At 53.2% G+C, this 26,749-nt stretch overlaps 4 protein-coding genes across 4 annotated transcripts; 1 reads left to right on the forward strand and 3 right to left on the reverse strand.

The window, feature by feature from the left end:
- Positions 1-1,716: 1,716 nt before the first annotated feature.
- On the reverse strand, positions 1,717-3,379 carry N0V96_006793 (uncharacterized protein; the record flags this gene model as incomplete). The annotated part of the gene is made up of 3 exons (XM_053196353.1): positions 1,717-2,708; positions 2,760-3,215; positions 3,325-3,379. 3 exons carry the CDS (start codon positions 3,377-3,379, stop codon positions 1,717-1,719), a joined length of 1,503 nt encoding a protein of 500 aa, XP_053046216.1.
- A 2,423-nt stretch (positions 3,380-5,802) lies between these two features.
- Positions 5,803-6,734, forward strand: N0V96_006794 (uncharacterized protein; the record flags this gene model as incomplete). The annotated part of the gene is made up of 2 exons (XM_053196354.2): positions 5,803-5,818; positions 6,217-6,734. The coding sequence occupies 2 exons, from the start codon at positions 5,803-5,805 to the stop codon at positions 6,732-6,734; spliced, it is 534 nt and encodes a 177-aa protein (XP_053046217.2).
- A 414-nt stretch (positions 6,735-7,148) lies between these two features.
- Positions 7,149-9,092, reverse strand: CCT3 (T-complex protein 1 subunit gamma; the record flags this gene model as incomplete). The annotated part of the gene is made up of 6 exons (XM_053196355.1): positions 7,149-7,241; positions 7,327-7,964; positions 8,017-8,607; positions 8,661-8,869; positions 8,921-8,987; positions 9,068-9,092. The coding sequence occupies 6 exons, from the start codon at positions 9,090-9,092 to the stop codon at positions 7,149-7,151; spliced, it is 1,623 nt and encodes a 540-aa protein (XP_053046218.1).
- A 4,795-nt stretch (positions 9,093-13,887) lies between these two features.
- Positions 13,888-19,924, reverse strand: N0V96_006796 (uncharacterized protein; the record flags this gene model as incomplete). Its single annotated transcript, XM_053196358.1, has 2 exons — positions 13,888-14,106; positions 14,159-19,924. The coding sequence occupies 2 exons, from the start codon at positions 19,922-19,924 to the stop codon at positions 13,888-13,890; spliced, it is 5,985 nt and encodes a 1,994-aa protein (XP_053046221.1).
- Between the last annotated feature and the right edge of the window lie 6,825 nt (positions 19,925-26,749).

Genomic DNA, 26,749 nt, shown 5'->3' on the forward strand with positions numbered 1-26,749 from the left:
TGGCTCAACTCTACGTAGCGGGCCGCCGCCGCCCTCACAGGGGCCTTTGAACTTGTCACACCGCCGGCATATACGATTCGTCCGTACAGCCCGTATGTCTGACTCAGAGACTAGAACTTGTACCCAGCTTAGGACTCTGTTGCATTGAAGGCTTCTTGCATTGGTGGTTGCCCAACGCATGTCGTCTTCCTCTCGACCCAATTAAGGCGCTGATAAGTTCAAGGCGCCAGAGGTGCCAAGATGCCGCTTCCATGGGCTCACACCGAAGTGATTCCCGAGGAGTCGGAAAGAGCGATGGCAAGTGGTTACCTTTCCGAGACTTCTCTCATGATCCAAGTCCGGTTGATCAGCTCCACTGATCACTATCACCACGCATATACCACAGCATCATGCCAGATGAAAAAAGAAGCAGTGCTGCAGCTAGACTATTTGTTGACCTTAGGATGCCTGCTCCCCCCGGGGTTCTAATCTCAATAGCCGCTTGCGGACCTCTTCCCGCAAACTGGAACTTTTGGTAGAGCTATGTAGTCGAAAGCTGGAGGCTTCATCTTTAACGAAGGACACGAGGCAGGGTGTCTAATACAAATGGCCATCAGACATCATGGAATTAAGGTCCATTCCAGATGAAGATAGGGGGACAAAAGGGTCCCCCCCCCCCTCGGCGGGTGCTGAATTGGGGGCTACATCTCTTGGTGCTCATGCTCAGAATCGGACTCGGAGCCTGTCGTCGAGTAGGCATGTAATTGGCGAATAATGGTTGACCTAGATACCACTCCTCCACCCAGCCAGTTTGACCTGACCCGTCGACCTAGACGGGCGCCGTCTGGCTGGTGACGGGAATGGCGTTGAGGGGGTATATATGAGCTCCTTCCTGTGTGTATTCTGTAGATGGGGTAAATATGCATTCGTACACGGGATCATTGTCCGCCACCCATCTCGGCTGGAACACAAGAGAGTGGTCAGCCAGTTGCGTTGAAGGACATAAGGGAACCAACCCCTCCTTCTTCGTGCTTTGGTAGTCATGGGATAGCTTTGCTATTTTTCCATGCGCTGACCGGCTACAGCGGCACTCTTTGACATCTATACCCCGCTAATTCAACAGTCGACGCTTGCTTCTTATACCACGAGGCCCTTCTTCACGATTTTCTCGAGTGATCTGGAAAGTCAAGTGTGGGTTATCAAACGGTTGTGCGAAGTAGGAGGGGATGATTTCAATTTCTCTTCATCAACAAGTAATCCGTCTCCCTTTACACCTATGACTGACCTGGCTCCCAAGGAATCAATTTCATCTTCTATGCCGACGTAAGCAAGGGGCACTCTAGCCTACACACCACGGATACTGGCCCTGTCACTTGCATATCAAATCAACATCACAGTCATATTGGCAGAGTACGCTTAAATGTTTCCAATTGTGGGCATTGACATGACTGCCCTTTTTGTCTATTCGCACCATGCAATCTAGGTATATCCTCCTCATTTCGTAACCAACAACTAAACAACGAATCCAACAAGGCGCCATCGATGAAGTAGCCCATGCCCGTCTAATGCGTAAGAACCCCCAATCGCATGCATGTAAATCGTTCATGAGCAAAGGAGAAGAAAGTGGCCGCATTCCTGCACAGGTCCCATATTCGTAGATGCGCCTTTTCACAAAGAAACCCGCTGAGCTTCGTGTGGCCTGTGATAAACCACCGCGTGGCGCCTTCGTCATGTCGTTCAGTAAACACTACCCAAGATACTCCTGTCTCGCTTCTCCGCAGCGTCAATGTCATCCTCGTCTGCCTCGGAGCCCCGATGGCTGCTATTGGTATCACCAAGGCGGTTGGCGCGGCGCCGCCGGCTCTTCTCGTCTGATTGCTCGTCTTCGGTGTTTGGTGTCATGTTGCCTTTGGTTTGACCACCGACGATGCTGTTGATACTGCCATTGGCGCCGTTATTGTCCCCGTTAGACACAATGCCAACCTTGATCTTGGTCACGGCTGTAATCTCCGGTCTGTGGCCATCCTCCTCGGAAGAGTCTGTGTCACTGCCGGCAATCGAGGTCTGCCCGGAGAAAGTTCCACCAAAATCACGGCCAACATTCAGGTGCGGCGAGATCATGCTCCGTAGGCGATCTTCGGCAGAGATAAAGGATGGGGTTCCATCGGGAGATGAAACGACTTCATGGCGAGCTCGGGTGACGTCGATCTGCGGTGGCCGGCCATCGCTGTCGGTGCCCTCGTCGGATGTGTATCCCTGCTCGCATCGCTTAATGGGTCGCCGTCCTGGTGCAGGGGACTGCCGACGGGATAGGCCAACAGTCCCATTAGAGGTGACTTCGTCCGTTCGGCGAAGGGCTTCCAGGTCGTCTCGCCTCTGGTAGTGGCTCTTGTGATTACACCCGTTAGGACAGCCACCCCAGCGCCGCGTGACGATGAAGGTCTTACTGCGTTCGAGAAGAGTACCGTTCTTGGCATCCTTGGTGGACCTTTCCTGGTTCCCCTCGACCTCGCTCCGTTCCTTCTCCTCTTTCTCCTTTAACTCGGCCCGCTCCTTGCGTAGCTCTGACCATGTCCGGAGTTTATTCTCGAGGATGTACTTGCCGCTCTCTTCTTGCTTGCGCATGATGAGAAACTCGCAATGGTTGACGTTACGCAGGTCCTCAAAGTACTCGACAGTGAAGTGATACCACTTCATCAAGAAGACCCGGGACATGAGGCCGTGGGTAACTAAAGTAGTTAGCAACACAAGACCAAGCGGCTCGGAGATGCCCGACATACCTAGTACACAAACGCTGGCAAAGTCATTCTCGCCAAACTGACGCCACAGACTCTCGTTGAAGCCACTAACTCTGTCGTAGGCGTCTGCGGCGCTCTCGCCATTGGGGATGCGGTAGAAGAAATGGCCGTAATCGGCACGCTCTTGCCACATGCGTTCCATTTCGGCGGAGCACGGCTGGAAGTTACCAAAGTCCTGCTCACGCAAGCGGGGTTCCTCGTAGACCTTGATGTTTGAGCGCTTGAATGGAGACGGGTCCTCCTCGTCGGATGTCAGCGTCGAGAGAATGCCCTCGGTTGTCTCGCGAGTCCGGCGGTAGGGGGAGGTAAAGAAGTGCAGTGTGTCATCGGCGCGCAGCAACTTGCGCAGGTTGCGACCAGCTTCGTAGGCTTGTTGCCAGCCATCTTGTGTTAACTTTACTCGGTGATCGGGTATCGTTTGATGAATATCGCGGTTCTCTGTGTGTTCAAAATCGATTAGCAACCCGGTCGAACGGAGATATCTCGGACCAAGGGAAAAGAGGAAAGAAAGAGAGAGAGAGAGAGAGAGAGAGAGAGAGAGTCGCACTGTTGCCCTCGGACTGAGCGTGCCGAATGAGGATGATGAGCCTCGGTTTGACCATGATGTCGGGTTGTGACGGGTGTGTTTTCCGGTTTGTAATCGAGGTCGGGCGCCTAGAGGTTGTTTGAAGCGGTCGAAAATGTGGTTGTCGGCGGTGTAGTGAGAGCGGTGGTTGTTGTAAGAAACAAGAAGTCCTTTATTGCTCCAAGAATATCATTCAAAGAAGGGAACAAAGCTCTGTGCAAACAAAATGGACGCGAGCCTCTTGTCGCAAAAAGTCGTAGCGTTGGGAACCTTGTTGACCGGGAAGGATATGGAAGTGTAGGGGAAAGAATGAGGCGTGGCGGGGCAAAGGCACGAGAGTGGTGGACGGGGGGAGCGGATGCTAGTCGCAGAGGCAAACCTTGGGATGGGGCTGCCGTTGTACGTGTATCGCTTTATGCCAACCTTAACCTTAGGAACAGACGGGGAGAGGGAAAGAGCCTGCTTTAGTAGTGTGTAGACGTTTCCGACCAGCAGGTTGAAGAGGTTGAGATGGGTTGAGTTTGGGTTGAAGGTGCAAGGAACGTAAGGCGTAGCAAGGAGTGGTTTAAGTGGGATGGAATGGACATGTCTGTCATTGCGAGAGAAGTCTCAGGGATGTTTTTTTGGAGGGGAAGTGTGACTCTCAGGGACTCTTTGGGTTGTCTGGTGCATCCATCACCGACTGCATGCATGCGATACGTATCTTTCCCATGCCACTGCCGCCATTAGTGACAATGATCAACTCCCGCATAGGGGCATGAGGACTGTACATCAATCGACGGCGTGTTGCCCCTTGTGTGCCAGGTATTTTTGGGCATTGCCATGGCAAGCCGCAAGCCGTAAGCCAGCCGCAAAACCGCAAATCTCCTGTAGGAGGTATACTAGAGAAAAGGACCCCTCGTCCCACCCAAATGAATGACAGTCAAACAGACCCATCCACACTCTGCCATGTACCTTTACCAGAGACAACCGAATCGACTTCTGGCTCTTTATTCCGCGGGGGGTAAAAGACAGGCAGGGCCGTCCCCCCCCTCCAAGTTTGTTCCAACGAGCCACGGCCCCTGGCCATCTCTTGCTCTACAGCGGGGTACATCGGAAGATCTCAACGCCCTGTCAGCCAACCAGACGTCAGAGGCAGGGCTCGAGCTGGCACCTTGAGACAGGGAATCCGAAGCCCCTGATTGGCGCACCGACCCTCCGACAAGCGGCGAGGCTGTATGCCCCACCTTGAGGCGGCACGGCGGCACTTGCATAGCTTTTCCTCTTTCTTTCTTTTTTTCCCTCCCTTCTCTTTCAATCTATCTCTTTTTACCCAAGGCCTATTCAGCACTGAATAAGTTAGGATACCTAAGAGAAGACTAGTTATTAAGAGTGAGTTAATAGAGGTATTTTTGTAATAAAAATTTAATTTATCCCTTTTAGTTAATGTTAAAGGGGCATGTTTTGGCCTAGGAGGCAGGAGGATGAATCTGTCACCCGCATGGTAAAGGTACCTTATGAAAGCTTAGATTTCCTATGAATGGGGTCTGCGAATACGGACATCCATTCACGTATTGGATTTTGTGAAAAATGGAGGGGAAACGGGGTCCGCCGGCACTGGTACAACTGTCTTACCTGCAGAACCAAAGTGCCCGCATTCCAAGTGAAGCAAAACTACTACCCCAAAATGCATCTTCATCCAACAGACGAAGAGCAAAACGCATACATTCTGTTGGACGTTGCTGTGCAGCTCCTCTTGCTGCAGTCTTCCCAACCAATTTTCTCTTCCTGTGATTGTGATTCACTCATCATGTCCATTTTGCCGCCTGACAACCAACATCACTGTAACCCCATACCCTCATAGTAAGGTAAACTCAAAAAAGTTTGTATACCCGTACCGAGTGCTTGTGTCAATCAAATCCGCATCTCGTCTGGCTCTGACGTGGTTCATCTGCATGCTCCGATTAGGCGCGTTGGCCAGAACCGCCCATTCCCAGCGCTGTCATTCGATAGTCAATCCTGTTCCCCACCTCATCCACACGACCTCACCCACACCTTACAAACTCCCGCCGCCCCCAATCACCTTGCTTCATTTCCTCAGCCTTTCCAACTGGCAACAGGCAATCGCACACCTCGCCGCAAACGTGCTTGACTCTTACGGGGTTTTTTACCAACAGGCAGGTCAGGAACAGCAGACAGCCGCCGCCACCCCGGCCATCTCCTAGCCGCCCACAACCGACAGACCGACCGACCTCTCACCACACCACCGCGCGCCAATCTTTTCCCGCTTAGATTACCTCACCTTACGCCGCGCCCGCGCGCCTCCATCTCGCGATTTTTTTTGGTGGTAACTCGCAATCAAACATCAAGTCACCAACATTCAATCACCCACTCCACCCACTCCAACAGTCACACTTTGCCTAGACCGGGGAAGACTGCAACGCAAACCCCTTAGCTGCGCACGCAGACGGCCGCCATCACATGCGCCTTCCCGCCCGTCCCGTCCGCATAGCCCATCGTATAGCTGCTAGCATAGCACAATCACCGTAGCTGGGCCTACCAACGTTCCTCACCCCCGGATCAGCCCACTCCACATCCAGCCTCATCCCACAATCATACGACTCTCCCCCCGCCAATCTCAAAGCTTCTCAACGCAACCGTCCACCGTCGAACCCGCAGAAGCCGGCCCTCGACCCGACCTCCCGACCTCCCCATCCCTTCCACACACCCCGAACACCACCGGCAGCGGCAGCAGCAGCAGCAAAAATGTCCGGCGAAGGCCCCGAATCAATCCCCACTTCAGCTGACCCCGCTCCCGCCGCCCAACAAAGAAACGCGCCCTCACCCCCGTCTCCGAACACGCAAAACACCTCGAAACCCTCTTCTCCAAACCAGACCAAGAGATCCGTCTTCCCCCCGGCGCCGGCGCCGTCGCCAAACGCGCCGTCGCCGCCCCGCCTGAAATCGTCACAAACGTCCAAGGGTCATCCGCCGGCGCCGGCTCCGGCGAGTTCCACGTCTACAAGGCCAGCCGCCGTCGCGAATACGACCGCCTGCGCGCCATGGACGACGAGGTCAGGCAAGAAAAGGAGAACGACGAGTTTGAGCGGCAAAAGGCCGAGCGGGCTGCCAAGGACGAGGAACGCACGAGGAAGAATCGGGAAAAGAGGGACAAGAAGAAGCAAAAGGGTAAAAAGGGACCTGGTGCTGCCTTGGCAAAGGGAGGGGCTGGTACCGCCGCTTCTTCGTCAAGTGGTGGTGTCGCCGCAAGGGCTGCGGCGGAAACATCTACAAACAAGGAGGATGACGATGCCAAGGAGGATAAGGACGGCAAGAGCAATGGCGCAGAGACGGCAACGACCTCGTCAGGAGCTGCTCAGCCCCCCGGTATCGTGATCCACGACGATGACTGATTCATCGTCCCGTGGTTTGGAGGGCCTTTGGGCCTGGACCGGGGGGGTTATTGTTGTTGCTCTCGAGCTTTGAGCCTTTTTTCAAGCTTGAACATAAGCTTGGCGTGACCAAAAATAACTTCAGACCAAACACCAAATGTCCGGTGGGTCCCGCGCCCATCTTAAACATTGATTTGACAGACAGGAGACACAAGGCAGGGGGTATTTCAGAGAGAGCATGAGCATCAAAGCTTTTTTTGTCCTTTGGAGATGTCCCGAGAACTTCAGTCGTCTAGGTAATTTCTAATCCCATATCTATGCATCCATACAGGGGTATGACCTCTTTTTTTTTCTCCATCTTCATCACTGCTCATTGCAACAACCTCTCTTATTCGTCATGAAAAATACCAAATCCGACTAACGTTAACAGGCATCTTATTCATCGCCACCTCCGTGCAGGCCGTTGCCCATTTGCGCCGCCTTTCTTGCGCTGCAAATGTCGTCTACTCTGAGGAGCAAGCAAGCGGACTGTGAGTCATGTATTAGTATTATTGAACAATGTGTAAAAAGAGAGAACGCAGTGGTAAAGGACGTAAAACCAATGTAGACATACCTCAATCGCCGTCTTGATGCTCTGCAACTTGATAGCCTCCGGCTCCCATACACCGTACTCCTTCATGTCGGCGACAACGCCAGAGTCGCCGTTGATACCCCACGAGTGCTTGCCCTCTGCATGCTTGGCACGCAGGTCCGTCAGTACTCTGACGGGGCTGGCACCGGCGTTCTGGACCAAGGTGCGGGGGATAACCTCAAGCGCGTCGGCAACGGCCTTGTACGGCCATTGCTGGACACCCTCGACGCCCTTTGCGAGCTGGCTCAACCGCACCGAGACGGCCATCTCAGTCGCACCACCACCGGGGGAGAGTCTGGGGTTGAACATGACGTTGCGGGCAACACCCATGGCATCCTGCAGATTACGCTCAATCTCGTTGAGCACGTCCTTGGACGGGCCGCGGAGGAGCACTGTGCAGGCCTTGGGGTTCTTGCATCCGGTGAGGAAGGTGAAGTACTCGTCGCCAATCTTCTCAATCTCGAACAGGCCGCAGAGCGTGCCGACATCGGAGTCTTGGATGTCGTCGACGCGGTTGACAATGGTGGCGCCCGTCGCTCTTGCTATTCTGTTGTTGTCCGTCTTGCGAACACGGCGGAGGGCGGTGATGTTGGCCTTCATGAAGTAGTGCTGAGCGAGATCTGTAGGATATTAGCCATTGTTCCCCAATATCTAGCCGACAACAAAACACACCTGAGACGCCCTTCTCGGTAATGACCAGATCGGGCTTAAGAGCGATAATGCCCTCGCACATGGCCTTGACCTGCTCCTCCTCAATCTGCAGGATACGGTTCCAGTCCTCCTCCTTGGAAATCTCGATGTTAGTCTGCGACTCGCCCTTCTTGTACTCCAAGGGGCAGTCGAGGAGGACGATTCTGGGATTCTCTATTCTCCGGCGCATCTTGGGGTGAGTGATGTCCTTGTTGAGCATGACTCCGTCTAGCACTCTGCTGTCCTCGATCTCACCGCCCGGCACCTTCTCCACACGTGCGTATCTCTTGATGTCGACCTCGGTCTTTCCGTTGCCGGCCTCCCAGGTGACGGTGCGGACGGCGCGGAGAGCCAGGTCGCACATCAGGTCGGACCATCTCGAGACGAACTTGGTGCCGATAGAGGAGGAGATGAGACCGCGCATGGCCTTGTCGTCGTTGACGTCGATGGGGAGGGAGATGTCGTCGACGATCTCGAGGGCGTCCTTCAGCGCGCGGCGGAAGGCAGCGATGATCTGTACGGGGTGAATGTTACGCTCGAGCTGGGGGAGGGACTGCGCAAGCATCTCGCCAGCTGGGCCCGGTCAGTCTCTGGCTTTATAAGCAGGATAGCTTTCAGGGGCTTACCCAGAATAATGACCGTTGTTGTGCCGTCGCCAACCTCTTCGTCTTGTGTCCGGCTGAGCTCGATCATGCTCTTTGCTGCAGGGTGCGAGACCTCAATCTCTCTGAGGATGGCGTGGCCATCGTTGGTGAGGACGATACCGCCCATGGGGTCCAGGAGCATCTTCAACATAGCCTTGGGACCTAAGCATGATCGAATAATGTCGGCGACGCTGATGGTGGGGTTAGCGAGTGTCTATAGAGTGTTCGAAAGGACATCGTACGTCTTGGCAGCCGCGATGTTGGACATCTGGGCCTTGCGACCCGTCTGTCGTTCACCGGCGCCGGTGTCTGTAGGGTACGCAGTTAGTACCTGATCGTGATATTGGGGGTAGCTAGTCAGAGCTCTGGGGAAGGAGGGGCTGCCATACTCATTACCACTACTGGGGCCTGCATGGTTGTGCGACGACGATTTGAAAAACTCGATAAAAAATTGGTGTCGTCGAGAGAATGTGTGTTTCGGCGAAGAGCTTCACCGTTGCAGAGGAAACCGTGGAGATGGCGGGGGTGGTGGTGCTGCTGCTGCTCAAGGCACCGGGCTTCTAAAAAGTTCGCTGGGCGGGTTTGTTTTTTGGCGGGATGAAGCTGGAGCTCGGCGGAACCTTTCCCCCGGCTTCACCGAGCTTCACCTAACTTCTGGCTTAGCACACCGATGGACCCACCTTTGACAACGTCCCAGAAAACACTCTCTCACATACCTATGGGGAGGGGAGGTGCGCACGGCAGAGGTAGTTCTTTCTACTGGCTTAATATCGCTTAATTGGGTAGCAGCCACCCGGATAGGCCTTAGCCATGTTCATAATGGAATATTGATGTTGACCTGCCGGCAAGTGTGCCCCTTCCTCTCATACTCTAGCCCACGATGATATGCCTTTTCTCGAACAGAGGAGTAATTCCAGCAGAGGTTTTAGGGCCCAGGGAATTCAGGACGTCTTCAGAAAGAATCAATAAGGAAAGCTAGGGCTCTTTTACATACGTAGGGCCCGCTAGCAAGACGAAGGGTTACCCAACCAGCAGACTGGCCCCTTAGTGACATCACCCCTATGGAATGGTAAAAAAGGCCTCTGTCGAGAGCACCCCCCATCCCAGGTAGGTATTCCTCTTTCGTCTGGAGGTCTAGCTCTTGAAGACTCCCGGCAAGGAAGTATGCTGTACTCAGGCCTGATTGTCTTCGATCTCTTCATAAAAGGTCGGGGGAACGTAGCCGAGGGGTATGATGGGGGGGGACTGTGTACTAACCTGAAAGTCCTCGAGCCTCACTCAACTCAACCTTTTGTTCAATCCCTATTGAAGTCAATTTTTTGTATTCTTTTCTCTCCCTTGTGAAAGCCATGAATCACTCAGAGGACACACTGGGCCGTTGGGCTGGTAAGCACCGATAGATCAAATTCTACTATGGAATGCTCGCTCTTGCTGCACCCAGAATCCTCATGAGCCGCTGCTAATCTGCTGGAAAGAGATCCTATGCCATAGGTTTCCCAGACGGTCATGCCCTGAATCATTGAACCCCCCTCGTCATTTGACGCAACTTCTATCTCCTGCGTACTCTTTGCTGGCAATTCGGCCATTTCCCACTCGATCCCGAACTGCCACCTGGGGTGTTAATCCTGCCAATGGACTTCGTTGCGTAGCCCAGAACTTTTAGAAGGCGCCGCGTTGCCTTGGTGCCTGTTGTATAGCCTTCTGTTTAGACCTTGCGGCCTAATATTATTTCGAGATTGCGACGACTCATGCTGTGAAGGAGTCCACCTTGACTGAGACGCCTGGACAACCGGGGCAAATACTTGCCACTCACCCTCGAAGGTGATGTCTACGATGCACTCATCTCTCGCCATGGCGTCCTGGAGTGACTCCCAACGCGCTTTGTCGATGGCTGCCGCCATATCAAAGCGGTCCCAGAACTCAGCCTTTCTCAGCAACAAAGTATTCTTGCTGACACGCCTGTCTGTTTCTTTCCAGGGAAGACCATCTACATCCGATGCGCAGAGAAAGTCGTCACGCGAGCTGCCATCCGGCATATGACCCTTTTTGGATCCGGTAACGAAAATTGGCACGCCGTCTCTGGAAATCTTTAGCCTCATCTTCACATCCTGTAGACCTAGATCGACCCTCCCTATGGTAAGCTTGTCAAAGTCACTAAGCTGTGGTGGTTCCATCTTGTCCGATTGCTCTTTCAAGATAGGCGGTGTCTTGCTGGGGTCCACCACTACTGGGAGTTTGTCAACCGGCATAGCAATCTTGATGAATGATTGTGGCATTGGCGTCAGTTCGATCGGAGCTGGGCCATTGACTTGGGCCAGAGGCTTGGTTATCTCGATGCATAACCATCTGCGTCTCACTCCGTTGATATCGGTGCTTGGGAAAACTTTTAGCTCGGCCATATCTCGAACAAGAGCAAGAGACTCACATATCCAAATCTATCAGTGATAGCTCATTTTTCCGATCGTGTTTGAAGAACATCTCTGTGGTGAAACTCGAGTCGTCGTCGTTTCCTTTATCAGCATCCAGAAGAGGCCCCGAAAGCCACTCTTGCCTGTTATTCTCCCTTTGGAAGTGTACGTACTGTATCGAACGCCTCCGATACCCGTTCAGTTCCATTGATCTGGCTTGGAAGGCGCTAAAGCTCATGTTCATTGACATGCCGTGATAGTTGGGTTGCCACTCGATGTTCATGATCTGATCAGCACGCCGCCGAGCAATTACTCCAGGAATGCTATGGATGGTCTTGCTGTATGGTCGTGCTACCGCCGTAAGCCTGCGAGATGCCCCTTGACTGTTCATTGATGAGCGAAATGTTCTCTATCGACGAGAAGATAACTTACACCAACATCGATCTGGCTCTGATGTAAGCGCTGTACATGCTCCACCACTCTTTGCCATAATCTGGGCTTTTGTCTGGTAAAGTAATTTCCGTAGATGTAAAGCCAAAACGCCATTTTTCAGCTTCAGCAGCGTCGATGACTTCATTTTGTCTTAAAGACTTCGGCATGGCGAGGGCACGGTCGGTCATATCGATGCCACCTAAAGCCATGATATCGTTTCGAGATTCATGTCGTAAACGGTCTGGGTCTTGTTCAACCTTGGCTCGGTACTCGTCCCTTCGTTGCAATCCAGTGCGGACTCCTAAAATTAGCTTCTCCTGAACGCTCATACCAGGCTTGAAGTCGGACATCTTGGCAAGATTGTAGCCGGCTTCGGTTCCGACTTGGCCATCTGCTTGGTTTCGGCAAAGCGACGCCACGCCTGATACTTTTGTTATTGAAGGAAACCGAATTGAATTTTTTGCATATTCCTCTTACTGTGGCGGGAGACTTCAGGGAAGCAGCCAAGACGAGTTGGCCGCGGTGGGCGAAAATCTGGGTTTCGGACTGCGGCATATCAGCAATGAAATTTCTCTTTCGGAGATAAAAGTTCGTAGCTATAGACCAACCACAATCCTTCGAGCTATTACCTGGGTTTGTAATCGCCATGTTACTTTTGTGTCTTCGGATATATTGATGCTGTCGCTGTTCTTGCCTCGTTCTTACCATCACCCGAGGTGCTGCCCTGGGCCCGGCCACGCCCGAACGGGTGTCTTGGTCGACTCGCTTTCTTTTAGGCGCGTTGCTCTTGTCTTCGCTCGCGCGCCTCTTTTCATGTGGAACCCAGGGCAAAGTCATGTTGCTGATTGCCTCAGTCGTGGCCGGTTGAAGAGTATGCTGTGGTATTGTACTTGGCGAGACTTGTGTGATGCCTCGAGGATGAATGGCGACTGAACCCCACACGAAAACCAGCAACGGAAGGAGCCGAGTTTTGATTCAGTCCCAATGACTGGTTCGGAATTTTGTATATCAGTTGATTTCGCCCGGAGGCTCGAAAGGATCGTGGAAGGCTGGTATCAGATATCCTAGCCACTTGCGCCGAGTGATCCGGTAGGGAGGTTGTTCGCAAGTAGTGTATCATGCAGAGGAGCGAGATTTGAAGAAGAAGAAGAAGTCTTAGGCTCCATAGAAGTACTCAAAGGCGAGAGCGAGGTTCACTCGTGACGAAAGGAAGGGAAGCTTGTCGCCGCTGCCTTGAACTGAGTGTTTAGATAGGCGGTCCAAAGGTGGCAGAGGCAGCGAGTACGTGCAAGACAAACGAGTGGACAGCCGTCATCGAAGTAGAAAAGAAGGAGAGGAAACAGATAGAACTCTCGTGTTCCAATCTTCGAGGCAAAGAAAATAAAAGGTTGGGTTGAGACTTGCGAAAGACCTTTGGCGGTGTGGGTGGAAAGGCTGAATCTTCAACCAACACCCTCCATGCCTCGTGTCGACCTCTAGTAGAAAGTGTCCTCCCGCTTCAGCTTGGATTCGGTAATTAGCAAAGTATATACACTTTGAAGTGGGTTACATCGGCAGGGTCGAACCGGGCAAGAGTAAGGCCGGATCACCTACAACTTCAGTCTCTCTCTGGTGTCTTGGGCGCTGCCTCGTCCGGATAGAGTAGGTAAGACCTGAAGACTGCGATATATCAGGAAAGAGAGGAGAAGATTACAGGAAGGCGGCTTATATCAGCTATACAAAGCAGGAACAAAGCCATCCCAAACTGAGGTTGAGCAATAACCCAGCTTCAACGACACCACGAATCTGCCTATGGGCCTCAATCAGAGCCACGAGACTCGACAGTCACTTACTCTCCTCACATCCACGCAAGCTGAAGCGGCTATAAGTTCTTAGCGTTGTTTAATGTATTGGGATATCGTCTTTCAATCACGATTACCGCCATCACTGCCTAGAAACCGTGTTGGCCCATACTTTGGACGCCATGCACATAAATCGCCAAAGCTACGACAACTTGTGTCATCCCTATCGTGAATCCATAAGAAGAAGAATAGAAGCTAATGTATAATCCTGAAGTAATCCCCCCTTGCAATAGACCCTCCTCTAGAGGCACGTCTCTATGATGGTATCCGCCTCGAAGCAGTTGTACACAATAAGCAGAAAGGACCATATTAATCATGATGAACCTGAATCTTTCGTGAATCCCTGAAACTCCTGTTTTTCCCCAATGCCATGCCTTGCTAGTATGAACCCCATTTTTGTGTGTTTGAATATAACCGCGCAGTGCGGGTGCCTGTGCGATTGCAGCAAGCAGAAGTGTATGACACACGAGACTTGGTAGTCCTGCCTCTTGTTATTGTTTATCCTGGTTTTGCGTCTTTCTCTAGGCTTTAGAAGAACCTGGACATGGCTCTGCTGAGATCAATGAAGTCGACGGGCTTGGTGACGTAGTCGCTGAACCCGGCCGCAACGCATTTGTCCTGAACATCGGACATGACGTTGGCTGAAAGCGCAATGATGGGAAGCTTCTTGAACCCTTGTTCTTTCTCCCATTGTCGAATTTCTCGGCAGGCCTGGTAGCCGTCCTTGCGTGGCATATGCAAGTCGCACTAGAAAGTCAGTCAGCGGAGTAGCTTGTCTTGCGGAATCATGGGTACTTACGAGTATCAAGGAATAGTAGTTGTGGGCGTGTCCAAACACCATTTCGGTACACTCGGCGCCGTCGGCAGCCACTTCAACCTCCACGCCAACTTTCTTCAAGTACTTTTGCAGAACCTTCTGGTTCACAGGGTTGTCTTCAACCAGTAGCACCTTATACCCTTTGTTGCCCATACGTTTTCCAATCTCCTGGTAACTCGCCTTCTGAGTTTCAACCATACGTTGCGCAGTTGAGCGGTTGCGATCAACGCTCAAATCGCGGACCTTGTCAGGATCGAAAATGACGGCAAACCTCGATGGCTTGACAGGTTTGTAGATGAAAGTGACGACATTGTCTGACACAAGTTTCTCATACTTCGTATCAGTCGCAAGTCTCATTACAGCTTGCCGTTGAACTGAATCTGATAGAATGAGGATTGTCGTATTGCTGATGGTTGTCGACTTGGTAATCTGCTCCATGAGGCTGATGATCTCCTCTGGAGACGGCAAGTTGAGGACGATATGAGTGAAATTGACGGACTCCTCTCCCCCAAGCAACTTCTGCGCCTTTTCGGTAGAGTCTAGTGCCGTGATTTGATGAGGTACATCCTTCGGCAGGGTCATCTCGATATGTTGCGCAGTGGCTTCACGACTATGAGTCTGAGGACAGATGATGAGGATGGAGTACATAGGAGGCTTCAAGTCTTCAGGCTTCGTCGGTTTGGAGGTCTCTGGTGTGGGCGTCTTGCCTGGCGAAGACTCACTGGAAGGCAGCTCAAGCTTCATTTGCGACAGATCCTGACCACTTGCTCTTGCAGCTTCGCTGAAGTGAACAAGCCCAACGTTGATCGAGGACACGGACGTAACAGACGTACGCTCTGTAGCCCGAGAGATGCCAGACTGGACTGATGGAGCTGAACTTCCGCTAGAAGCGACAGCAGGCGACGTGAACTCAGTATCAGTCTTGGGGCTATCTGTCGATGCGAGCGTAGGTGAGGGCAAGTTCTTTGAAGGGCGGATAGCAGCCACATCTTGAGTCACCTTAGAAGTAGGATGCAAGCTCTCAGGGCTCAAGGGTGCATCAGGGTGATCCTCCTTTGTCGGCAAAGCAAACTTGGCAGTGAAGGTGAACGTTGATCCTTTGCCAGGGACAGCGCTTCCTTCCATCTTGCCTCCGTGGAGTTCCACCAACTGTCTCGAAATGACCAGTCCAAGGCCACTTCCGCCGTGCTGTCTGGTGCTGCTTCCATCTATTTGACTGAATGGCTTGAAGATGAGGTCTGCCTCCTCCTTTGAGAAACCGCGACCTGTGTCAATGATGGCGAATTCGAGCATGATCTCGTGCTGCTCCTGGGCCGGATCTTTGCTGGTATGAACCCTGCATCGGCTGAAGACCTCTCCCTCGGCAGTGAACTTGATGGCATTGCCAATGACGTTAAGGAGCACTTGGCGAATGCGGACCTTGTCGCCCTTGACCCAAGCCGGAACATCCTCCTCCACAATATAGTTGAGCTCTAGTCTCTTAGCAATAGCCATGGTGGAGACCAACTCATTGACATCCTCAATGAGAGAGCGCGTATGGAACCATTCGTATTTGAGCTTCATCATTCCGGCATCGACCTTTGACAAATCCAGAATGTCATTGATGATCATCAACAGACTGTTAGCACTGGTTTGAATAGTGTTGGTGTAGTCTCGCTGCTCTTCGTTGAGAATGGTGTCTTGTAGGAAGCTGACCATTCCCGAAATACCAATGAGTGGCGTCCGGATCTCGTGCGACATGTTGCTCAGGAATCTACTCTTAGACTCCATAGCCTCCTTGAGTTTGGCTTCGAGTAGTTTGTGGTCGTTGATGTCCGTGGCTGAGCCAAAGTAGGAGCTGGCTCCGTTTCCAAAGTCAATGTTGTCGATCTCGACGCACCGGATCAGGTGCCACCTATACTCTCCGTTCTTTGATCGTAACCGCACCTCGGTCGTGTATGATAGTCTGCCATTGCTGTCGGTTGTCACTTTGATAATGCCCTGCCTGGCCAAAGCCGTCAGATCAGCGGTGGGCATCTCGTAGACCGAGCTACTGCTCGAGCTGTTATTCCGTGACAAGGCTTGGTGGATGCCTCGAAGGTTGGTTTCCATCTGGCTTTGCGTTTTGCCTGATACAAGGCCAGCCAACGTCGCCTCAGATGACACTGGGTCTTGGTGGCCTGTGCGATCGAACTTGAAGGGCATCGGCGTTGGTGGTCTGTCTGTGGGTATGTGGCATTTAGCCAGATCATCAGGATGCACAAAGTCCATGAAACCCAGGCCGAGGCAGTCTTCGAAACTCTGCCCCGTGTACGAAAGCCATTGCTCGTTGGCAAACGTGATGCCTTCGTCTTCGGTCGCAGTGAATATGATTTGAGGGATGAGGTTGGCCAGAAGTCTGTGCTTCGCCTCTGAGGCCTCAATCTCCTCTTGCCGTGCAGCCTTAAGTTCCGCGATATGTTGGTCATGGATATCCATATAGGAGCCGAGGAATTGCATCATGACTCCACGTTTATCGCGGGATGCAACGGCACGAGCATAGAACCATCGGTAGGCCCCATCGAAGCGTCTGATGCGAACAGTTCTCGAGAACTGTTCACCAGTGCGTAAGGAATGGCTCCATGCCTTCAGATATTCGTCTCTGTCGTCCGGGTGAATGCTGCCCCAAGGGTCGGCAGCCAAATCAGAGACTGTCTGACCACGGTAGGTAAGGTAGCGACTATTGACCCAGACTATTTCGCCCGACTGTGGCAGCGAGACAAAAACGTGAGCAGGTAAAGAGTCAAGTATGAGGCCCTTGAGACGATCTGACGGCGGTGGCATGTCTACCGGGCCAACATTGATGGAGCCTGTTCGAGTCGGTGCAGTGTGGGGTACCGGTCTACTGACCACACTCGAGCTAGGTGGTAGCGATTGGAAGCTCGTCGCAAAGTCGGCACCGTAGGAATGCAGCAGGGTGTGATGACTGCCGTCGGAGCTCCTCTGGTCAGCTGACTTGAGTCGAGGTTCGAGCACAGCGATTTCATCGAGATAATTCTTGAGTTCGTGAGAGAGCACTCTCTTGGAACCTCCCGGCGTCGACACTCGGCTTTCGACGTTGAGCTCGACTGGGTCTTCGCTCTCCCCGGGCGTCTGAGCAGGCTCCTTGTTAAGAGGCTTGAATGAAGCAGAGAGACGGGCTTGGCGCTTGTCCAGTGGCGGATCTTCCTTTGAGCTTCTTCTTGTCCTCTGAGAAGTCGCAGAAACCATCTCGGCCCTCGAATTACCCTGCTTCAGCTTGGTGCCGAAGTAACCGTCTCCCCCAACCTGCGCAGGACTAATCGCAAATCCAGACTTGTCAATAGCATGGTGCATAGAACCAGGTGTGCCAAGTGGGGAACCAGTAGCACTCTTGGAGACACCTGAGTAATCGCTGGGACTGGTAATGCTGCCGGCGAGCGAGCGTTGGGCCGCCATGTCATCCGAGGCCATGAAGCTTAGATTGCCGATGCTGGTAGGGTCTGCAAGGGGACGTCCGTCGGCAGCAAGCGCGCCAAACCCGGCAGTGTGAGGCCTGCGCCGGTTGAGACCAGCAAGCTCTGTCTCCAAATTCGTATAATGACGACATAGAGAAAATGAGGTTGCTAGGTGCGGGGCAAGATACTCTAGTGAATGGCGAAGGTTTGAGGGATATGGGATGACGGGACTGAGTATCGACAGAATGGCGATAGGCGCGGGCTTGTCTTTGCGCTGCCACGGGGATGAGGCAGCATCGTCATCATCATTGCCGCCAGTAGCGTCCTGGGCTTCACTGCGGCTGCGAGAGTGAGACTTTTGGTTCAGGATGGTTGTGTCAAGCTTGAAGGGATGGACAGGCTTTGAGAGCAGTAGATGCGTCAACGGGATATGAAGGACTGTCCACGCGTTATCCACGCCAATAGCTTCAGGAGGTCGCATTCCTGTGTAGTCTGCAGGTGCAGACTCGGGGTTGAAAGAGTCCTCATCGACCATGGCATCAGTGAAGAAGGGGTTCTCGTTCGGATCTGCCCGCACGGCCGGAGACGGCGCCGGGGACTGGGACCAGGGCGATGGTGGCGCCTGTTCAAACTCCTCGTATTTTGGTGTGGGTGGACGTGGCTCGTCCTCGGAAAGTCGCGAGATTATGCTAGAGGGCTTGTCACCGCTGTGGCTACGGCTAGAGCTCCAGGAGGAATTTGAACCACTCAAAATCGTCGATAGCTTCTGAGTAGACTCGATCCGGCCCCTTTTCAACTTTTTCCTTGCTGCCTCAGCCGAGGTCGTGTTGGCTGTCACTTTTGACTTGGCTAGCGTCTCTTCTGGCAAGTTTTGAAGGTAGGGGTAACTTCTTGTCAGTGCGATGACCTTGCCTCGTTCAAGAACGCGCATGACACCACCGTGGTCGATCAGAGGATCGGCCTCGTAATCCAGAGCTTGAAGCACAGGAAGCACTCTGCCCTCTGTGTCGGAGTGAGCGCCAGTTGGGGCCTCCCAGCTCGGTATGTTCTGCTCTTCAGCATCATGCTCAGCGAGCGCAGATTGGTTCAAAGCTGGTCCAAGTGGCGCTTGAGCAACATCCTCAGTCGCTTTGCCGGGCGGGAAGTAGCTCTTGCTTCTGCCCAGTTGCGCAGGACGCCGCGAGGGCAAGAGCCTCTCATTGCTGTTCCCTTTTCGTTCCCTATTCTCCTCGTATGTCGTAAATGAGTGCCGGGTTTGGAGACTGGGTCGAGATAGCATCCTGGGTCGTGCGGCATCTTCGGGTAAAGGAGGCTCTTCCGAGCCAATATCGCCGGCGCTACTTGGTATCAAACTGCTTCCCCTTGCCATATATCCGAGGCTGAGATCGTCCTCCTGGTGCTCGTTATATGTTGCTTTCTGGCCCCAGGGCACGTTCTCGATATCGGTAGAGTCAGCCGGTACAGCAAGTGTTACTCTCTCGGCTTTGTACACGTCTCTCATGATTTGAACGACGGTGTTCCACCAGGCGTCCATTCCCGGCTCGGCGTTGAGCATGAGCGATAAATCATAGAGGTTGGGACTTGGGAAATCGCCCTCCATTTGGCCAGTAGCTCCGGCGGGGAGAAAAGTAAGGGCCGATGCTGGTGTCGATGAGCCGGACATGACTCTATCTTGAGCGGCGCCGAAACCCTCGAACGACATACCCTGCGCCATGAAAGCGGCCGCAGTTGGGGACATATTTCCGAATGGTCGATTCATCGCGCCCGGACCGTACCCCGGCGTATACATGCGCGGGAAGGGGTAAGAAGGAGTTCCCGCGACATGACCGGGCGTCATGCCGCCACGGATGGTGTTGCCGGACTCGGTGGACGTTGTTGTTAGATTGGACGATGTCGTTGCCAAGCCCGCGATTCCAGCCTGTGTGCGCGGCGAATTGCCACTTTCCTCCTGGATTGGTGAGACGCGCACCTTTTCGGGGGTTGTCGCCATCAAGCCTCTCGTCGCCATCTCGCGCTTCTCCAGGTCTCGTGCCAATCGTTCTCGGTATCGATTTAGTTGTATCTGGGATTCAGAAAGGGCAGGTGGCGTGTCGTCGTCGGTCACTGTAGCATTCTCAGTTTTACTTTTTGATTCCTTGCCGCCCATGCCACCAGCGACGTCATCATCAGCCCTGTACGCACCCACGCTGCGCTTTAGGTTAGTATCCGAACCAGCACTGCCAGGACTTGCAGCCTTGGTGACGAAGGGTTCGGTTTGCGCCCTGGAGCGGTCGCTGGACGATTTTGAAGACTGCTCCTTGGACACATTCGACATTGCGGCTCGCGCATTTCTACCAGACTTGAGAGAATCAAGGGTCAGTCCATGGCGGGGACTCGGGAGGTTGACGGGCGATTCTTTGGTAGGCGACTTTTTCGAATCGGGCGTCGTTCGTCTTGGAAGGCTAAGCCGACGCGCAGAGGACGAGTCTTTCTTGTCTACTGGAAGGCTCGTGCTTGGCATTCCTCATAGAATAGAGCAGCCCATACACAGAGATCGTAAAGTCTTGGTCGGGATTGGTGATGTCGCTTCGAGAAGGTGTCCGGCTGGGTCGTGACGAACAGTGACGGCGAACAAACGTGTCGTGGCAAAGTCGAAAGAGGAGGTGGACAACGAGGGGTTCGGTCGCGGTATTTTGAAGTGGGAGCGGGGGGAAGTCACAGTTGTGAAAAATTCGGTCGGCGAGATGCGGTGAGGCGAAGAAAGGTGACGATCTGGAAGTCGAAGGAAAATGCCGTAAGTAAGAGCGCGTGGTGCAGTGGTGGAGGAAAGATTGCGACGGTCTGGTTTGTGTTGGTAACTCGTGGTGAAGGGTGAGGCAAGGTTAGGTTGGTGTGGGATGGTACGGAAAGGATGTGCGTTTGGACTGAACTGAAAGAGGTATGGACTGGAAGAGGACGGGACTGGGACCAGGCCTACCTAGCAGGTCTTTTGGGACTGGGAATGGGGACAGGAGCAAGTATGCGTAGAGCTATCCGTAATGCCTATCGTGGTGTGTTGAGGGGCGTGTGCAATATTCCCTGCGCTGATTCTCTGTCTCTCTCCTCTCTCTCTCTCTCTCTCTTTCTCAAAAGTCTGCGTGGACGGCGGGCCTGACGGGAACGGTGACGGTGACGGTGACGGATGACGGAGAACAGGAACAGGGGGGGGCGGGGAGCGGGCAGAAGACTGGAGGAAGCGAAGTGAAGCGAGAAACGCAGCAGGAGGGCGTGGGAATTTGGGAAGGAGAGGCACAATGGACGAAAAGATCAAGAAAGGAAAGGGTGGACGGTCCACCGGGGGCCTATGACGTAGCCCCGGGCCCAGCTGAGAAATAAGGTACCTGACGGGATGGGCCACCTCAGATTCCAACCGCACGGCATGCGAAAGGCGGCGGCGGCGGCGGCAACAAATCACAGTCAGCTTCAGCTGTTCAGTCGCCGAGGGGGCCAACCAGTCAGTAAACCCTCAGTCGCCAGCGTCGTCAATGTCTCGGTCAACACTGTAGGTAAGCTAGCTAGCTGTTGGAATTGGAATCGCCGGCCATTGCCTCCTATCCCGTTCATCAAATCAAGCTCTTTCCCAAGGTTCTTGGGCAGAAAATAGCTAATTACGGGCAGCCACCAAGCAGAGGGAAAGAAGAAGAAAACACACAGGTCTGCCAACGGGTGCTTCCTTGGAAGATAACTGGTCTAGTGGGTCTGTCATCCCTGCACCATTGAAGTATCAATACTCGACTTACTCACTCTCTTCAATGTACCTTACCTATCGTTCATCCGTCCTATCGAGTATTCATGACAGATGGACCGACGGGTCTGAATCCAACACATTTCAGTGTCCAGCTGAACTGCATTCGCCCTTCTCGGGCTTTCATATACAGAGACGATCTCAACGCACCGCCATACATCCAGTAGCAATGGCTACGTACCTTTGTATACCCGGCCGCAGCCACTGGTCCAGTGCCACCCACCTAGTCACAACCTCAACGTCCACTACCGATAAAGTCGCGTGGATGCACAGCAGCGGAAGTACATATACATGAGAATGTGCGTGCCCTGGCAAGATGTGGGGAGTCCTGCACCGATACGTGCCCCATTACATCACACGGGCGTGGCTGCCGCTGGCCCCCAAGCTCCACACGCGCGGCATCCACTCAAATCTGCTTCTCCGTCTTCGTTAAACCCGTCTATCCTCGATTAATTGCTTCTGGGATTCCTTCCGTCTCGAACTCGTCCGTTTCTGCAATGGTTGCTGGTCCTGGTTTGCCGCACAGGCGGACTTTCACTCATGGCATCTCTACGGAGCACTGTTGGTGCGAATCTGCATCTGAGCACGCAACCAATTCTGTTTCCATTCTCTGTATTCCATCCCGGGATCCACCCCCAGACTACGCCGCAGTCCGCACCGCATCGCATAATGCCCCCTGGCAAAGGCGCGGCGGCTCACGGCTCGCGGCCCTGGGAATCCCGGAGCCAGAAAGGCAGTGAGGCTCCGTCGGATTCTGTCCGCCGTTTCAATGGCAACTCCACGTCTCCCGTAACGGAGCCCACCCGGCCGCTTACAAGGCCGGGTTTCCCATACCTGAACAGAGCCTTTACCTTCGCCTCGCACACATGAGCCGCTACAGGACAACCACTAGTTGGCCTTGTTTTGACATGTCGAACGCTCCCCGGACCATGGTGTCTCCGTTCAACCTCCAAGGCAGCAGCAAGCTCATGACTCTGCGCTTTCTACCCACCACCACCACCATCGTATGCGTATCCAAGTTGTAACGCGATGGAGGTTGGCTGGACGTCCAAGACACGACACGGGACACGGATTACCGCACCTCAACCCGGTAGACAGACGGAACTACCCAGGCAAACCGGCCCGATTTTAGATACCACGCGGCCATCAAAAACTTCAGACTCGTGGTACACAACGTTTAGATCGACCACCATGCTCATGGCAACCCCCCTGCACTCCCCCGAACTCCGGTACAGGCCGCAAACAATCCAACAAAGATGGCCAGGGCAAATCCCAATGCGCCGAGCTGCCGTCAACCTTAACCTGGCTTGCCCACAAAAAATTCAAAACAGCACAAGGCAAGGTCGAACACAACTACAACATCGTTGCAGCAAGTTCGCGACTAAGACGGCACCCAGGGCGATCGTGTTCCAACAAAAGACGCGGAAAGAAAGTTGGTTTGCCAGGCACAGTATATTATCTCGCAGCAACGCGAGACTCCGATCGAGTCACGAATGTGTCACAATTACGAAGCTTCCGTTGACTCTGTCAGGTACGTGTGCAATACCTCAGACCGCGTATGTTCTTTACTCGTCTGGTCTGCGCTCTAGTAGCCGCCGCCGTTATTCCGACTCAAATTAGTCAGAATCGAATTGTCACACGGTCGTCCGCGTCGGACTCCAGCATCCGTTTCCATCTGCACGGCTACAATTCACGACAAGCTAGTACGGCAAGGTATGCTAGGCCATCTATTGAATTGACGGTGATCAACTGACAGAGCTCCCGCCCCGGCTCCCCGCACTGTGATGGACCTGGTTGTTTAATTATTGGGCGGCGCTATTTGGGCGTCGCGATCTGAGGCTTCACTCAGTTGACGACTCCGATCGAGCCTGTGGGGGTTGATACACTCGTCTTGTTGCTGGACTCCACCAAACCAGGGCAAGAAATTGGGATATGCCCTGGGAAACGGTGAGTTGGAACAACGACACGGTGATGTCAGCAGCCTCGCTTTGCAGAAATTTCCTGCCCCTTCAGCCCGTATACGGCAATTTGCTACTCTGGGATTCACTTTCACTCTATTTGCTCCTGCTGAGGAGCCGATGAGTGAACACAGGACGTTTCTTGCCCAGTTCCCATTTACCCCGATCGTGGAACGGCGACCAGCCAAATGGAAAGACTGATTAACTCGCATTTGGCATCTTGGACCTCACTAACGCGCGGTCCACGGGGCATAACAAGCTTGTCAGGCTGTATCGGTGAACGCCAAAGGCTTAGTTAGACGGGGAGATGATCGTTAGTGGGCTAGCTAGATGGCGCCTGTTCCAGAAAAGAATGTGGCCATTCCATTCTGGCTCTGCAGCCGGAGCGGGTGTCACGCCGCCAATGCGCCGGTTATTCACTAACCTCCACTTCTGAACAAGATGCGATAACTTCGGAGGTTCTTCGAGGGGTGGACGGCGAAGCTGCCGCGGCAGAGTTTCCGTCCACATTTGATTCGCGGCTGGGCCACAGCCTAGACGGGCTTGTTTCCGTTCAGTGTTTGTCTGTCTTGCATTTGCGCCAAGTGCTCCCTTCCTTCCCCTTTCCCCTGTTCAGTTTTCTCTTGCAAGTTTCAGTACCTTAGCAAGCTATCACTCACTCACTCACTCACTTGCTCATTCACACAAACGGAAGGTGTGCTCGCTATTCCCAATATTCGTGGAAAACACGGTTAGTCACGCGACCCGCCCTGCTCCTCCCCATGAATTCGATAGTAAAGACAGGAGGCTCTACGTCGACGGCATGATGCAACATTGACACTTCTTGCCTTACTCAGAAACGCACTCTCTCCTCATCCTCGTCAAGCCATAGGAGAGACAGCGGGTGGTGATGAGTGAATTTCATACCAACACTACAAACACAGCCATCGCCTCTCACTCGACCCCGAATCCAGGTTGGACCCTTGATTTATACAAGCCTACATGTACACAGAGAACAAGACAACATTCTACAAAGTTACAAGGACGAGACCACCTCTTCGAGCTAACGGACGCTGCTCCGGATTCAAAGGAGAGCTTCAGGTACTTGGACGAAGTACTCCGTACGAGAGAGAGCCAATTTCGAGCACATCGTGTTACCTACCTATCAGCTACCCACAAAACCCAGTGAAGACCAGAATACGGTTTGAAATGAGAGTAAACTCTTGCTGTGCCTAGCTCACGACTTGCGCAGGCGCTTCCACAGGGCGGATTCGCCCTTTCCGACAACGCATAACCTCTCAGACCCCTGAAGCTTGTCTCTCCCACGCTAGATGAGGATAAAATGACGTCAATATGCATCGTTAGACAGGTGGCTTTCTCGATGGCGCCCTAACTGCAATGGGAATCCTGGTCCTGGAGGGCCGGGGAATGTACATTTGTGCCTCCTCCCAGTCCCAGAGGCACAAATGTACCGCTGTACACTACCAACAACCTACCGCGCTACCGCATTGCGGCGAATTGTTGCATTTCTCCATTATCCGAGCCTTCTTTTCGCAGTCCCCTTACACGAATCGCATTCGACACCTAGGGTACTTATTACCTTAGCTCGTAATTGGCCAACTACAGAGTCGATGCAGTCAAAATCAAATGCGAGCTCGGCCAATCACATCGGTTCCACAAACCCAGTCCCGGGAGACCATCGTCCCAACATAACCATCACCGTGGACCTGACAGCTTTTTCTGCCCAGCGCTTGAGCGCCTTGCTCGATAGCAGACCACCGAGCCCCAGGCCCGGGATACTCTGGCCTGTTCCAACACTACTTCGTACCAAGGTCGTCTATTTCCAGCTAGACACTGATTTAGATGGCAAGATCTGTCATTTGTGACTACTGTGGTAGGTATTCCGTGAGACCGTCACGAGATTGACAGCGCTCCAGAAGCCTTCCTCTTCCGTCTAACCCAGCCATGCGCGATTCCGCCGCTATTAGGCCCCGATGCGTACTTCTCAGCATAGTATGTACGACCAAGCCAATCATCAAGGACACAGCGCGACAACGCAGTATGCTACCTATCCGCATTGGTTGACATGCAGGAGTCCGATATTTGCCAGACACGACAGCGCTCGTGCTATATCTAGTTGCGGCAGGCACGCATGCATTTTACACACACATTATCTGTACCCCGTCTCCCGTCTCCCGTCTCCCGCCTCCCGCCTTCAGCGTGCCACGCGGGCATCTTTCTCCGGGCTTTAGTCATCATAGACTATCCCGTATACCACACTGAACAGTGAACGCCAGCCCAAACACCTGCGACCAAACGTTCAGACGGACGTGGGGAGCACGCTCGTCATTCGAGCTTGAACATGGGATGAACTGAGACGGAAGCCACAAAGTGGCTTACCAGATTCGAATTGGGGGAAGGAGAAAACGAGATCAACTTGTCTTTCAACGTGTTCCTGAGACCGCTGAATGGCGGAAGCAGCGGAAAGGCCGATCTCTCGTTGCGAAACCCGCAGCGTTTGCCTTGATCTTCACTGAGACTTTCTTGTTCCTGTCCGTGTGCCAAGGTTTTGCCACATCAAGATTCAAGGCCCGGAACTGACAAGACGGCAGCATCGGCACTGGGAAATGCTTGAAAGCTGATCCCCGTTTTCCTACAAGCCACAAATTCCAGCCACGTCGGGTGGCTGGGTAGTTCGTATCAGCTACGAACGCTCTAGACATCAACACATCGTGAGCTTCATGGAAAATTGTCTACCTTACATACACCTGGGTGGATCCCATCTCCTCTAGGGTTGAACTTGAAATCCACAAGCAGTGGGTTCCGGGCGGCCGACTGGTTTTAGCGGGCTCATAAGAGGGAGCACGCCGCACGGCGCATGCCCAAGTCCAAAGTTGCTCAACACTTCACCCTCCTTGAGGCGTGGCAGCTATGGCGGATGGCATATTGACCAACCAATCAGTCAGAATGCGCTGAAATTTCCGTCTGTTGCCCCGAAAAGCCTTAAACGTGTCCCGAGTTGATGGATGGGGGCCCGGGAAAGGAGTTTGCAGTCTTGCTGGCTAACGCTTTGTGGACAAGTTCCAGCCTCCCCCCCGGACGTTAGCGTCGACAGACCAAAGCTGAGACGGCAGATGAAATACCTTTCTCTGCCTTTGAAGACTTAGAGAGTACTGAGTAGACGTTATCGTCGATCTCGATGATGATGCTAGTTGGTTTCCACTTTGCATTCTGCCGGAGACAGTTCCATTCCCTACCTTAGCCCAAGAGTGAGAGGCGTGAGAGGCTGGCTAGTTGCCCCCGATTCTTCTCGATTAAGTTTTTTTTTGGTCTCGAATCCCAGCTGTTTGGTCGCGTCTCTTGGACTTTGTTTCTATTACTTGGGACTCGGCCGAGCAGGAGGTGCTTTGATGAACTCTCCGCGAGAGGCTTAAAAGTT

The sequence above is a fragment of the Colletotrichum fioriniae genome (assembly GCF_027942845.1).
Source record: "Colletotrichum fioriniae strain IMI 355084 chromosome Unknown scaffold_7, whole genome shotgun sequence".
NCBI lineage: Eukaryota > Fungi > Ascomycota > Sordariomycetes > Glomerellales > Glomerellaceae > Colletotrichum > Colletotrichum fioriniae.